General features: G+C 38.7%; 1 protein-coding gene across 1 annotated transcript; it reads right to left on the bottom strand.

Moving 5' to 3' along the window:
* Window positions 1-1220: 1220 nt before the first annotated feature.
* On the bottom strand, window positions 1221-11183 carry mrps27 (mitochondrial ribosomal protein S27). Its single transcript, XM_086314754.1, has 11 exons — window positions 11087-11183; window positions 10762-10839; window positions 9381-9451; window positions 9229-9287; window positions 8626-8740; window positions 8033-8111; window positions 5974-6089; window positions 5653-5755; window positions 5376-5518; window positions 3425-3586; window positions 1221-1681 (listed from the first exon to the last, which is right to left on the bottom strand). Exons 1-11 carry the CDS (start codon window positions 11172-11174, stop codon window positions 1433-1435), a joined length of 1263 nt encoding a protein of 420 aa, XP_086170880.1. The 5' UTR covers window positions 11175-11183; the 3' UTR covers window positions 1221-1432.
* Between the last annotated feature and the right edge of the window lie 3744 nt (window positions 11184-14927).

Below are 14927 nucleotides of genomic sequence, written 5' to 3'. Positions count from 1 at the left end.
TGGTTCATATACACTGTGTTGCATTCGCTAACACTCTGCAAGAGCTATATGTGTATATATCATGAACCCTTTCTGTGGTCTGCATCTCCGCATTCAACATCCTTTCTTCAGTATATCTACCACCCCTCTTTATACAATATACTCTACTTAATGATAACAAGTGCAATGTAAATAAAAGGAGATATTCAAGTAAAAAGTCAGTGAATCCACCTCTTTAAGTTTATAAATCTCCACTGAGTCCCCTCACCTCATCAGGTGGTGCAAACATTTACACCACAAAACTGTAAAATCTTGATTTAGTAACCCTTTTCTTTTAAGAACGCAAAGTCTTAATTCATAATCAGTTATAAACCAGTAAGTGGAGCCAGAGCTGAAAGTGTGACTCAACACCTGCGTGCTTTAATATTTCTCTAGGCGGTCCAATTTATGCAATAACACTATTAAGCAAACACCAACTATGAATGCAGGGCCACTCTGAGAACTGTTAGTGAGGTGCCTCGGGATCACAATGGTTCTTGTTTCAGCGTTTTGTGCTGCTCATTCATCCTGGACTGCATACCAGGCTGTTTCCCAAGCTCGTGCTCTGAATACTGAATAGCTGCAGCATAATGTAGAATGAATGCATTATCTGCACTACCACAACAGCATTTCCCCCCCCAAAGATCTATTATCTTATCTTTTGTGCAGAGTCCAAACTTCATTTGTTAGTTAACGTGTCGTTGCTATTAGAGTGATATTTCTGTATTAGCTGACATTGAACTTTTATGAAGATAGTTTCCTAATAATTTAGCCTGATGTGCACTTTGTCTGGTCTTACATTTATCAGGAGCTATACAACATTATTGGCTTTTTCATGTGAACGGAAAGGTTTCTGGTCAAAACTGCATTCCTTTCTAGGCAAATAATTTGTTTTTCTCTAGATTTGCTATCAGCAAATATCTTGTGTAATGTGGCCCGTGAGAAAAAACTCCCCAAGATGCTTTTGACAGACGTGCGCACACAGAAAACACACAAACATGTGACAAAGACGACTGCAGGCAAAGAGGAAAAGGAGTGGGAGGATGTGATGGGACGATCTTTCCCTAGCTTTTCCATCTTTTTGCTTACATGAGGTCACCCTACGATCGGGCTGAACAATTGATGTGAGCATAAGTTCCAGTGATGATATCATCCCATAGTCCACGACAGACAAACAATAAATGTGAAATACAAATATGTGATAGAACTGAAAGTGTGTTTTATTTTGACAGCCTATTTATATTAGCTCTATTATATAAAAACAGAGCCACAAACACAATAACTGATATATACAAAAGTAATAAGTGACAGAATCCGGTGCAATGATAATAATACACTCACAAGTATACACATTTTAAAGTACGTACTCGACGGACAGTTCAGTGAGTCACAGTTGGCTCCATGTAAAAAGTTTCTACACCTGCTGAGCTGCAGCCATGGCAGCTAATCGCTCCTGTTTCTCCTGCTCAGCCTTTTCCCTCATCTCCTTCTCTCTCTGGATCAGCTGCCTCTTCTCGGCCTCCCAGGCCTGCACCCGGCTCTCATACTGCTCGAGGTCCGGTGTCTCGGCAGCAGCCAGGTTCTGCTGGGCCAGAGCGGTCACTAAATCCTGGAAAGAGGTTGACTCTACTTTACCCTGAGACTCCAGCTGACTGCTCAATTCCTGGAGAGGCAGGGCAACAAAAAAAGTTGAAAGCACAAAGGAATGATCTCATCACTTCATTTAAATGACTTGGGTGAAACCCTGTGACCCAGAAAAGTCACTTCCAATATGTGACGCACACCGAGAATCATGGCTGCACAGAAAAACAGTCAAGATATGATGCATTCAAGAACAACCGGACTTTCCAATAATTCCAGTGTTTATTATCTTAGCTTCGTGGTCTGAAATATCCCTTAAATCTATGACCAAATGTAGTTTGTTTTTTTATGATGCGCATACGTCAAATAAACAGTTGCAGCTATTTTGTTCCAAATTTTCATCCAGCAAACATTTTGGCCATGAGGGGAAATCCCCCTCTGGATGCAGCCACACACATGCCTATAGGGGGCACCTGGCCTGTCAGCCAGTGAAATTTATCTTTACCCTGTGGCAATAATGCCATATGTATTGGGATCAAAGTTTCTCTGTAAGCCTACCTACTTTTATTCAGAAGGTCAATCATTTATGATTGTGGTATAAGTGCATATCCATTTGCATCATTACTACACACACAACAATAATTTGACATCTATGAGTTTAAAATAAATAGAAAATAAAGACTGAAAAATTAAACCTGGTTTTATGTGGATACATACAGCGCATGTCAGGATGCATAGTGCAGAAAATGAATTCAATAATGATTCAGATTCAGCTATTTGATAAAAACACTGGCAGGTGCAGATATTTCATGTATCCAATAGTAATTATGTGTGTGCACATATTCTACAGCATTTGATATCAGAATGTACTGAAAGTCAAAGCTCAACATCTGGATTTGCAAAAAGAAGCTCTGACCACCCCTTTACAGCAAACTGGACTCTGTTTTCTTTGTTCTCCTGTAGGTGCACCAGGAAGCATTATAAACCCTGATGCACGCGGCTGATAAAATCCACATCCCAGCTAAGGCTTTTACACTGGTCCGCTGATCTACAGGTGGTAGTTATGTTTCAGGAACGTTAATGGATCTACAAAGCCAGGAAAGAAGAAGAAGAATGCCAGCTGGGAAAATTTGGAAGAAAATGTTCTATGAGGAAGGAAATGTTTTCAGCATGGTCTCAAGAACATGCCCACTACACCTTAGTGAGCAACGACAAATGCAAACAGAAGCTTTGCTTTAATTTAAAGAGAAAAAAATATATATATAAATTATCGTTTAGAGAATCAACAACGTAACTACAAATGTAAGAATCCCTAATTAACAGTCCACTTATTCAAAAATAAGTGGAAAATAATAATTTTATTATTTTTATTATCAGTTCAGTGGTAATACAAGACAGTAGGCAGAATGAAGAAAAGCACTTCTGACAGTCAAAAAAAACCCCATCTTATGCTGTTTGCAAAGGGGAAACTTTTTAAACTAGAGCGCAGTCAGAAAGCGTATCCTATAACCCAACAGGGTATTTTGCATTTTTGGATCCACATCAAATTTTTAATGGGTCTTTCCTTTGTCTAGGCTACACCTTTCCATCAGGTTTCAGCTTGGTGGTTGTTGTGTAATCTTGCTGAAAGATGGACAAATGGGAGGGAAAACATACTTCCGCCCCACCTCTTGCCTTAGAATTATATTTTAATCTGTCCCTTAAAAAAAACAAAGCATGCTGCTCACAGCAGCTTGACTTCTAAGTTATAACCTCGTTTTTACCAGCATGCCCCTATAATTACATTTGATGCAAATTTGAGCTTTAAGTACAAACAAAGACCCACCTTGAATTTCTTGACATACTCGGGTAGCTTAGCAGCTTCGGCCTGATCGTCTTCATCTACAGTGTTTTCTTTCTTGTCCTCTTCACCTCCTGACTCTTCTCCAGAAGAGTCTGACTCTGAGGTCAAAGGCAGGTCGTGGAGCAAGTCATTCACATATCCCAGCTGAAAAATAATCACAAAAATTAATGTTATTTATGCAGAAAGATAAAATTTTGTAATGAAGCATGTTCTGAAACAACTGTTTTCTGGTCTTTTTGCTGAAAATTACATTATGCAAGTAAAGTCTCTTACTGGAATGAAAACAGGCCAGACATTTAATGACGCAGGGTTATACACCTTACTTGACAAGTCACCTCTTAATCTTAGGAAGAAGTAAGATTAACTGTGACCTGAGGCAGCAGCACCTTCATTGAGATGTAATACTTCCTCTCTGTCCTATGGCGTTATCTTCTCTGTCTACGTTATTGCTGTGCTGCTGTGTGACGCAGGCTGTTCACTTTCTGTTGCAGTGATTGTCAAAGACAACCTCAGAGCTCCAGGCTCTTCAAAATCTCATTAGATGCAGACAAAGCTGTACTATTGAACTGGACAGCAGAGAGCGGATTAGAGATGCTACAGCCTGCGCATATATGTAAAAATTGCAAAATCATGACAGCGTGTGTGTCACACAATGCTGTCTGTGCCAAGCAGCCTACCTGGAAAGTAATAAGCAACCTGTGGACTATTTGCAATGCTGCACGCAGTTTAATCCACGCTCATTTTACAACAGCAAATGAACACGTTAAGAAATACATCCGTTTGACATCAAACCCACAGTTAGGGGGCTGATATCAGGCGCCCAAATGAGAACAAAGAGCAGTGCTGTCTGGTACGGCTCGGATAGTTGTTTGTTATGAACTATATAACTATAAACAGTTCTAGCATATTGTGCATTTGCTTGAGCACAGAACGTTTGTGTTGTATTACACAGCAGTTGTCTTACTGATATTTTTCTGCCTATATGAAAGAATAATGTATGCCATCATTGGTACCTTTTGTAAAGTTAATCAGAGACACATGGGACATAATCAAGGATATCTGGGGTTGCAATGTTCAATGTTTTTGCTCTCTCATTACTGATTTTGATATTTAAATATGTTTGCAAATTGTGCGTTACCCTGAGACGCTTAATGAGGTGAGTGCTGGCTCAGACACCAATTCAGGGATCGATACAACTTTGACATAAAAAGAAGAGTGTCCTCAGATGACATTATCAGCATGGACCTAGCTTATTTTTGAAGGTGGGAGAAACCAGAACTCCCAGAGAAAAACAATAAAAACACCACATCCTCTGCTCCCAATTTCTATGAGGGCCAGAAAAGCGCCAGTAATTAATTTAGATGTGCTGAACTGAACTGCACAAGCCCTATTAATACCCAATTAAATTGTGAAATTAACTGTATAAATGAAGAAGATCTTTAAAATAAAGAAGTTGCACCATGTCAATACTGCAGGAAAGCGTCTCTAGTCTGAGGATATACTTATGTAAGACAGGATACGTACAAGGGTTAGGCAACTGAACAACTAAATCAGTTGTCATCAACTCATCAAGTCCATTTCAGTTCCTTTTTTGGGCCTTGTGCTCAAAGGAAATAGCATTTGGTATTTTTGGACTTAACTTGCCACTTGCACAGAGAAACTGAAAAAAAAGGAGATTTGCTTTAGTTATGAGTTGGTGTCAGCTGTGCACCTTATGTTTTGCTGCTCAGGTACAAATCTGTACAATAAGAGGCTGCAATGTGTCCTTCATCTCACTTCTTTCTATCATCTGTGGTTTTAAAGTCTCTTCCAGAACAAGCTGCACAAACTTTTCTGTGAATATACTAAGAAACACCAGTCAGGAAAAAATGGAATTTGTTGTTCAACCCTAACACAAAACACACAAAATGAAGCACGATTTGTTTGCCCTTACTGTATCTTTGGACAGTTTGACATCACTAGAAGCAGCAGCCACTCTCTCCATAATGGCCAGCGCTCTGCCCAGATATCCTCGACCCCAGAAGAGAGGCATCCCTTTGAAGACGGCATGTATGCCCTTTAAATTTTCTACCTTGCCTGGATGATGAAGAAGGAGGAAAACAAATGAGACAAGTGGCATAATGAAAGGCTACAGGAGAAAAAACAAAACTATCAATCACAGCAAAAAAAATTACTTAAAATAATGCAAGAAAAGAAACTCAAGCACTTACCGAGGAAAGCATTGCCAAGCAGCTGAGCACTGAGGCCAATGGTGTTGTCTTGCTTCTGTCCACAGATAAGCAGCGATGCCCCCAGAGCCCGTTCTTCTGACACCTGATCGCAGCAAAGAACAAGTGTTTTATTACTTCTACTGCAACATGTTAATTAGCATCGGGCATCTCTTTTTACAAAAATGTATAAAAGTTTAGAATGAAACCCCCTAAGATGCCCCTTTTTGAATCACAGGAAATTGATTTTGCAATTTCCAGTCATAAGAATATTCTAGAGTCATCAGCTGTCCTAAACACCTTCAGAGCTGCTGATTCACTCACAGCAAGTTGTGGTCTGGTTGCTAGGTAACTGCCCAGAGCATACAGAGACAGGATCTGAGTGGAGGGAAGATCAAAAGCCTCCTGAAGCATCACCTCTTCAACCACAGAACACGCACCTGAACAATTATAAAAAACAAACAAACATTCTCAGATAACATTTCCCAATATCTCTATATGACAAACATTTTTTATATTACAGAAGTTTCATAATCTGGATAGGAGTAAGCTTGTGTGTGAAAAACTGAGTAAACTCTTACTGCTTACATAAGAACTAAGGGGATAAGTAGCAGCCAGGTACTCATAATCAAATGCACACAACTATTTGATTATAAGTGTGACCGCCTCTATATTTTTTGGTCTAGAGATGAAAAAAAAAAGAGGATTTGGCAGTTCATTCAGATATGTGTTAACAGAATGCCACACAGAAAAGACATCAGCACTGATCTCAGAGAAGACTTGCTGTTGTCCATCAATCTGAGAAGGCTTATATGGCCATTTCCAAACAATCTGAACTCTGCCAGTTCACACAAAAGATTAATTACTTGTGAAAAACCATCAAGACAGGTGCCAAACTTCTCAGGAGCCTCACCCCAAGCGAACACTGTGCAATGCTCAGAGAAACCCAAGAGCTACATCTCAGAATCTGCAGGCCTCAGCATGCTAAATGTTAATGTTCATGACAAGTTAAGTACAAAAAACAAGAAAAAATAAGTTTGAGTTGTTTGGGTTGCTAGGAGAAATCTAAAACTTACACTGCACTTAGTTTTTGTTAAATAAATGATACTTTTATTGTCACATCACATGTGCGGGTACACTGGTACAGCACATGCGAGTGAAAGTCTTGTGTCCAAGCTTCACAAGCAACAGGGGTGAGCAAAATACAATACAATAACATAAGAACAAGCAAAATATAAGAATGGGAGAAAAAATAAAGGAAAAGGAAAATTAAACACTAAAACCAGCTGTTGCTTGGGGGAGCTCGCGATGAGGCTGCCATACTCTGCGCCATAAACTCTTGGAAGTGAGAAGAAGCTGTATGATAAACTACCAGTATTTGGTGAGTTCACCATTTTACAATGGTGTCCAAATCTGCACTATGATTATGTCCTGTATAGCAGAGAATCCTGGTATCCCAGAAAAAGGAGCATAAAACCAGTGGTCTATAGTATATTGTAAACTGTGCATAAAGCGAAATGACACAAACAAGGTGTCATACAACTTGCAAAATGAAAGCAAGGTGTATGACAGCAATGTATTGAAACATGAAGTTCCCCAAAGTATTTATTAACTACTATTTATTAATTACACTCAGCATATTTGCAGGACATTGATTCTTTTAGCTGATTTTTGATGCGTTGTGTTTTATTGTGCAAATTCTTTTTCTAGGCACTGTTAACTAAGTTAAATCTTGGCTGGCCATTAGCTCACTATATAGTCCTTTACATAGAATGTGCCAACCATCAACTGGAGTGTCGTGGATGAGTATATAATTAAGGACACTGTAATTTTCTTTTAATGGCAAAAGATCCAAAACCACCCAAAATTAGTTCTATGCGCCCACCCGGTTTTAATCCAAATCACTTGTTGTACAAAACATGACGGGGCATTGAGAGTTCATCTGGCAAGGCTGTAAACTGTTGAGCTACGTCACAATAGCGACATTTGTAAACCACTAATAAAGGAAACTAACAGACGAAACCTAAAAAGTAATTCAGCAACATCAGATCTGAGCTACTGTTTTGAAACTTTGCAGCATATAAGCACTTTTAGCGAATGGAATCAAAACTTTCACATTCAACTGAAACAGCGGCTCTGCAAGACAATTATTTACGGTCTAATGTTATTATAGAAAACATAAATAAATAGAAACAACAAGCTTCCCTTTACCCCCGTCTTTTACAAACAAGGAAAGAAATGTTGAAATCAGATTTTGGTGATTTGAACATTTCAAGCAAACAAGAATGTGCTTGGAAACCTGCAAGGGGTTGGCCTTGCAGTCTGTGTGGTGCTTATGCTTCCCAAAGGTTAAATGAAAAATGATTTTTAAACTAAGTCTTACTTTTAAAGTCTGCATCCTTAATGAAGGAATCCATGAGGAGATTGAAGGTGAAGTCATCTGGGAATATTCCATACTGGATCTGCACACAGAGATATCAAAATATTGGCATCATGGAAAAACATCAATTTTTTTCTACATTATTTAATGATGAAGGTGTATATCACATGCAGCAATAAGACTGCTTCTCAGTGCATTAGTGACAATGAAAGCTCTTGCGTCAGAGTTGTATGCCGCCAATCAAAACAACTACAGCCGTGATCGCTTTTACCTCACTGTAAACGCGTCACTGGCTACCTGACATCTGTTTCTGGAGTAATTCAGGGATGCTCAGATACTATAACGCATTCAGGAACTGAAAAAAAGCGCTGGGCTGAAAATGTCAACCATTTAACCGTTTAACATTATTTGTGCTGGTCAGATCGGTTTGAAAACACGCCTCAGTGCTTCACAATGAGTCTGTGCTGTCTCATGATGACAGCCTTGATCAGATTTCCTCTCCGATCATTGAGATAAGGTTCATATGCAAGACCCAAACAGTGCTCTCAGCGTAGTTTATTTCCCAAAGAATAAACTGAGTGAATATTATAGTGTACCTTGTTTTTAAGTGTGTGCAAGGCCTTATCTCTAGCCCCATGTTTTAGACACTGTCTGATCCAGCCGTGAATGGTCCAGTCTCGCAGGTACCAACAGTTTGGACTGTGACGAAACCTTAAAGAAAGTTACGGAAAAAAAAGTTGTTTCACATGCTTTAAAATAGAAATAGATACAAACACAACAACAAGAGGAAGAGAGGAAATCACATGACAAATATACAGTAAACAGTTTCAGCTGCTGAACCACAACTTTATCCTGGAAATCAGAGATAGGAATAAGAATATATCAGCAGAAGCACATCTAAATTCGTTCAGTGTTTCCCGATTATGAAAATGAATGTGCCCTGAACTAGAGTGCAGTTGGGAAACACACTAAATCTTGCCATCACAAGAATGGGTGCAGATTCCAGAGGAAGGAGTAAACAGGAAAGGTCTGGAGTTGCCCCGAACAAAGAAGAGCATGTGACTGAATATAAACCAAAACAGACAAACCAAACAGACAGTTCAGTCCAACAAAAACACACAGACTGGTACCACAAAAACCAAAAGCAGCAGCAGACATTTGGCACAGATGCAGGAGATGTAAAAATGATATCTGATTACTTATAAAGGTAGTACTCTGCTTGATCAATTTCTTCCCGGGATGATATGTTGTCCACAAACTGAAACAGAAAACAGTGTGCCATGAAAAATCAAGTTTACAGCAAATAAATAAAAAAACTAAATATGGTCCATTTAATGTAGATGCAGCTTACCCGTGACATAATCAGAGAGCTAACAGGGAGATTCCTGTCATATGTCCTGTCCATAGTGTTGGCGAGTACAGCTGCAAGTTTAAGAAGGATTTAAAAAAAATACCAGAATTATAGTAAAATAAACTAGAGAATAAGCTTTCCAGAGTAGAATAAATTGCTGACACGTTTTTGTTTTTTGTTTTTTTAATATATGAGTTTTATTATGGTGATTTACAACTTTTCACAACTTCGGTAATATCTAATTAAATTGTATTTAAACTTTGTTAAACTACGAGTATAAATTATGTACACTTTGTGAAGCAGGTAAATTTCGTCTGTAACACCATGAGGCTGCAGTGCTACACTGCCACCCTGTGTTGATGAAGTGTAAACACAGTAGTATTTGATGCTGGACTTCTGCAATGAGCATCAAATGGTGTAAATATTTCCAGAAAAAAAATTCTCTTTTTTAATAATTCTCCCAAGACAAACTAATTTACTGTACTAGAATAATATTCTATATTTGTACAACTATGGGTTACTGGATGGATGGGGCGGGGGGGGGGGGGATTTTCTGGTGTTCCCTTTGGGGGCCACAACAATGGATAATCTGCCTTCATCTCACCCTATACTTATACTTAACTCACCCTATACTTAACTTCCTCCTCTGTCACACCAACCCTCTGATTGCCCTCCATCACTACACCCATCAACCTTCTCTGGGGTCTGCACTTTTTCTCCTGCCTGGCAGCTCCTTCCTCAACATCATGTGTCTAATATATTCACTATCTACTCTTTTTACATATCCAACCCAAAGTCTCTAAACTGCTTGATTGGAGTTGTCTCTCTGATGTACTCATTTCTAATCCTGTCCATCCATATTGAAGCCAACCTGCTCCTGAGCCACAGAAGATAGTATCCTACACACTCTACCCACTCTAACTGGAAGGTCAGTGGCTGACTTCATAACTCCTCCATTCACATTGAAGAAACCTTGGGCAAGATACTGAACCTCAAGCTGCCCCAATTGAGAGTGAGCATGTGTGAATGTGTAGGGGTCGAAAAAATAAATAAACAATAATAACAACCACTGCACTGTAAGTGCAGTAAACTGAATGTAGTGCCATGTTTAGTGGAAGTGGCACTTACGTTTCTTTACACATCTCAGGCTGCTTATGATCTGTTTTTTAAACAGTTTATTAAAGGTAATAAACTATTAATGCTTTAATAATTATTTGGAATTAAGGGCATTATAGTCAGTCGTATTGCTATATTAGTTTGACACTTCTTGACTTGGTGGAAAAATGTTACGTTTCCCTGGATAATGATCCAAATCTTGACAAGCCCTTTGTTTGCTTGTCTTTTCATTATGTACTGTGTAATGTGGAGATTTAACTCTTACCCAGGTTCTGAGGATCTTTCTCTCTCGCCTCCCACATTTTGCTGTCTGTGTAAGCCGCTGAAAGCAACCATCGTCGGGCTGTGAAGAGAAATGCACACATCAGTCAAATATTTGGGAAAATGAGTTGCTCATGGCTTTAAAATTACAGGAAAACTCAAATGCCGGTTAGTTTAGCTTCATGTTGTTAGCTAACGTTACCATGAACTGAGGGCATTTAGCTCCACCTCTATGAACATTCAAATATTGACCGTAAAAAACAACAACATGAAACTAAAATTAAATCATACTCTATATTGAGTCTTAACCAAATGCATGATGTGTCTACCTGAAAGAGACGGAGATAAACTTTTAACTTTGACAGCAGCAGTCGCACATCGCTTCAACACGGAGGCTGCCATATTAGACGATACCATGTCGTGGCAGGCGCCGGGGGAGTTTGATGACCGGCAAAAGTGGATTATACCAAAAGTGACAACAGGAAAGCAGAAAAGTTTTTGGTTTGGTTTTTGTTGTTGTTGTTTGTTTTGTTTTTTGTTGCTACCTATAAAAACAAATTAAAACTTAAAACTTATTTCTAAACACAATTCGTACATGTTTATGAGTCAATGAATTATTAATGAAGTTAAAATGAGATATTATTGATATTTAATTTAACTTAATCTAATAATTTTTACTGTTCTACCTTGCTGTGTGCACCAAGCAACAAAATACTTTACAGGAAATGTTTTGATTTCCTGAAATTTATCAGGAATGACTTGCAGATAATGTAGAGAATACACACTTCCAGCCTACTAACCACAAGTTTCACCACAAGGTTGCTAACTTCCACTTTGGTATCAGCTTCTACGTGTAGATGAAAAGCGATAAACATTTTCTGATCAAAATAACTTAAAAACGTTTTTATTTAACCAACAAATAGTTGATCTATCTATCTATCTATCTATCTATCTATCTATCTATCTATCTATCTATCTATCTATCTATCTATCTATCTATCTATCTATCTATCTATCTATCTATCTATCTATCTATCTATCTTTAAATAATAAACTATAATACTTTGCAGCTTGTTACATTTGGTGTGATGTATGTGTAATTCATTAATATTAGTTTATATTCTATTTTTGACATTTTTGGGATTTTTTGGATTCATTTGTTTACATATTTCTTGATTGGCTTTGGTAATTAAAGTCACATCAAAATGAAAGAGAAGCTACTTTTGGTCACTCCCAAAATCTGTTAAACATAAATAATATTCTATGTTGCAAGCGAGAGTGAAATACTTGAGAAGAACCTGCTCTTTGACAATAGAGGGCACTGTTCATATAAGAAAGAGACAGAACAGGAAAACACACACAGCTGTAAAAGTGAAGGAGCTTCACTTTGCCATGCTGTGTTGCACATAAAGCCATGAAGAGGTCCATTGCTAGTTATTGAGCACCACTGCTTCATCAAGCTTTTCAATAGGGCTTACTAGATCTGTCCTCTCATGTTCATTAGACTGCAGGCAGCCCCAAAAATACTAGCAAACCACCAAAATTAAGCAGGAAGTTGGACATAAATGTGGAGTTGAGTTGTCTCACTTTGTTTACCTAAATGTGCATTAATTTGTCCGTAAAAAGCTGTTGCCCCCGTCACCTCTGTGTTTGTCAGCCAGTATTTTTGTTCAGCTGCAGGAGGACAGCCCTCAGCTATTATTACAGTTAGCTCCTTGGCTGTGGGTCAAAGGAGGTGACAGGTTGAGACTAGGGTGGGACCACTCTGTTAAACAAAACATGGAAGAATTTTAGCACCATCTCATTTTCTCAGTGACCAGCAAAACAGGAAATTTGTACCTGAGATGCATTACAGTGTAGTCACTACAAGTAAACAAGAAGTGTACCATTCAGTTCCATTACTGGGATTTCTGATATCATCTTGTGCCTTTCTGTTTTGCCATTATGCAAAAGGCCATACAAAGTCTACAGAACCTTTATTGAAAATCACGTTTTAAAACCCACACTTCTCTCATCATGTTAAAAAAAGGTATGTTTGTGGTTTAGAGATGAAAAAAAAATCAGAAGTATTTGTTTTCAGGATCTTGCTTACGGGCAGCCCCTTGCTGCTTCCCTTTTTTATTTCTCATCCATAGTGTTAGAGGACGTTGGTGCAGGTTGGTGCGATGTGATAAAAGAACTGCATTATACAGGGAATGACAAAGCATTTTGTAGGGAGGCTTTTTATGCAATAGATGTGAACTGTCATTGAACACATGCATGCTTGACCAATAGTATGTGTCTGCAAAATATAATGGATAAATTTATCATATAAGGATAGCTAGGATGAGCAGCGTGATAGTCTGAATTTTATTTAATTTGTATTTAAGACATTAAATAAATGTACATTACACAATGAGACAATTATAAGAATCTCTAAAAGGAGAAACAATTTTAGCCACATTATAAAAAGTTACAAGATACCAATCCTCAGTCTGGTTATCAACTCATCCTGAGTTCCTTCTTGAATGTGCATGATTTCGAAAACATTTATTGTGTAAAAAAAACCTACAAAAAAACCCAAAACGGCTTGCTGTAATTTGCCTGCTTATATAACAGTATTCAAATACATTCCGGATGAAACAGGATAGCAGGACATGAACCGCGCTGTAATATACAGCCCAACTTTCCAGCCAAGTGTTGTGACTCCTATTTTTTCACAAGTTTAGTTGAATTTTCTTTCCAAGACTTTTAAACTGTTGTCATTATCAGCCATTTGAGTTACAAAATGTTTTCCGAAACAGTCCTTGACTCAACTTTTTAATCACAGTATTATGAAACAGAAAACATCATAACAATAATTTATTGGACTTAAGACAGATGACAACCCTAGCACAACCTACAGTATGGTTTGGGTAAAGCAGCGTTTTGGAAAAATGGGAATAGGATTATCCTTATCAGGGTCATGGGGGGAGGGGAGCACTGCAGCCTATCCCAACTACCATAGGCTGAGAGGCGGTGTCCACCCTGGACAGTTAGCCTGGCTAACACAGAGAGAAAGATAACCATTTGCACTCACATTCACACCTATGAGTGCATTAGAATCACAAATTGACCTAACCCCACTAACTGCATGCCTTCAGACTGTGAGAGGAAGCCAGAGTACCCAGACAAAAACATGCAAAGTCCACACAGAAAGGCCCCGGCCTGGTGGTGGAGTCAAACTCAGGACCTTCTTGCTGGGAGGTGATAGTGCCGGACCACAGCGCTGCCCTGAATAATTTTCTATGTGTGTTAATTAGAATGAATATTTTCTTTGTTCCCTGATTGCAAAGACCTGCGAAAACACTTAAATTCTATTATATAATTTTACACATTTGTCTTGTAGAAAAACTGAGACGTGAACACTGAACACTGACAGGAAGTGCAGTTTCACTCTTCCAGCCCGCAACAGAAGTAGGCTGAATGCGACCCTCAAGCTAAAATGAGTTTGCCATCCCTGGTTTAGAGGGTTATTCCTGTTGGTCAACTACTTTCTTCTTCAGTTTATAGAGCATAGCACAAAGGTTGTGTGATTTGAATGTCTCTGAGTAACCACTGATGGCATGATGCTTATGGTCAGTGTTTTCACAGAGCTCGAGCTGTTTTTTTGTTTTTAACCACGAGATTCATTTTCCCACCCGAGACGTATTTACCTGTTCTCCCCTGTGTCTGATTCATCTTTGGCTTCTCATTGTCTCTCAAGTTTCAGTTCACGAAAAAGTGATGGACTCAACGTGATCAACATGCTTTTTCAGAGGAGATTAGATAAAGAGGAGCTAACTGTGAACAGGAGATGGTGATACGGCCGACTCTCTGTGGTTTCTCTTCAGGCAAGTGGCTGGGACTGAAACATGTAGGTGAGGAAAGGAAAGAAGAGGAGGATGTGAGAACTTCCTCAAACTGTTTGCAGTTTCGCTCTTTTGGACACGGTGGTCGTCGCTGGTCAAAATAGAGAAGCTGCTGTTCTGCATTTCATCTGACAAGAAATGACTGTTTACCTGAACTGGCATGATTATATGAGATGTAGCCCACAGCACATACTGTGGACTGAAGCATAGTAAGTAATGTTTATAGTCACATTTTGCTCATTTCTTTATAATCCAGCAATCTTAAGTGCGAGTTATCCCACACAGCGCATTGTACAACATT

The sequence above is a fragment of the Aulonocara sp. 'chitande type north' Nkhata Bay genome, linkage group LG12 (assembly GCF_057382095.1).
Source record: "Aulonocara sp. 'chitande type north' Nkhata Bay isolate Kocher_YH1m ecotype deep benthic linkage group LG12, A_spYH_male_GT1.1, whole genome shotgun sequence".
NCBI classification, from domain to species: Eukaryota; Metazoa; Chordata; class Actinopteri; order Cichliformes; family Cichlidae; genus Aulonocara; species Aulonocara sp. 'chitande type north' Nkhata Bay.
This window is presented reverse-complemented; position numbering and strand designations above follow the sequence as displayed.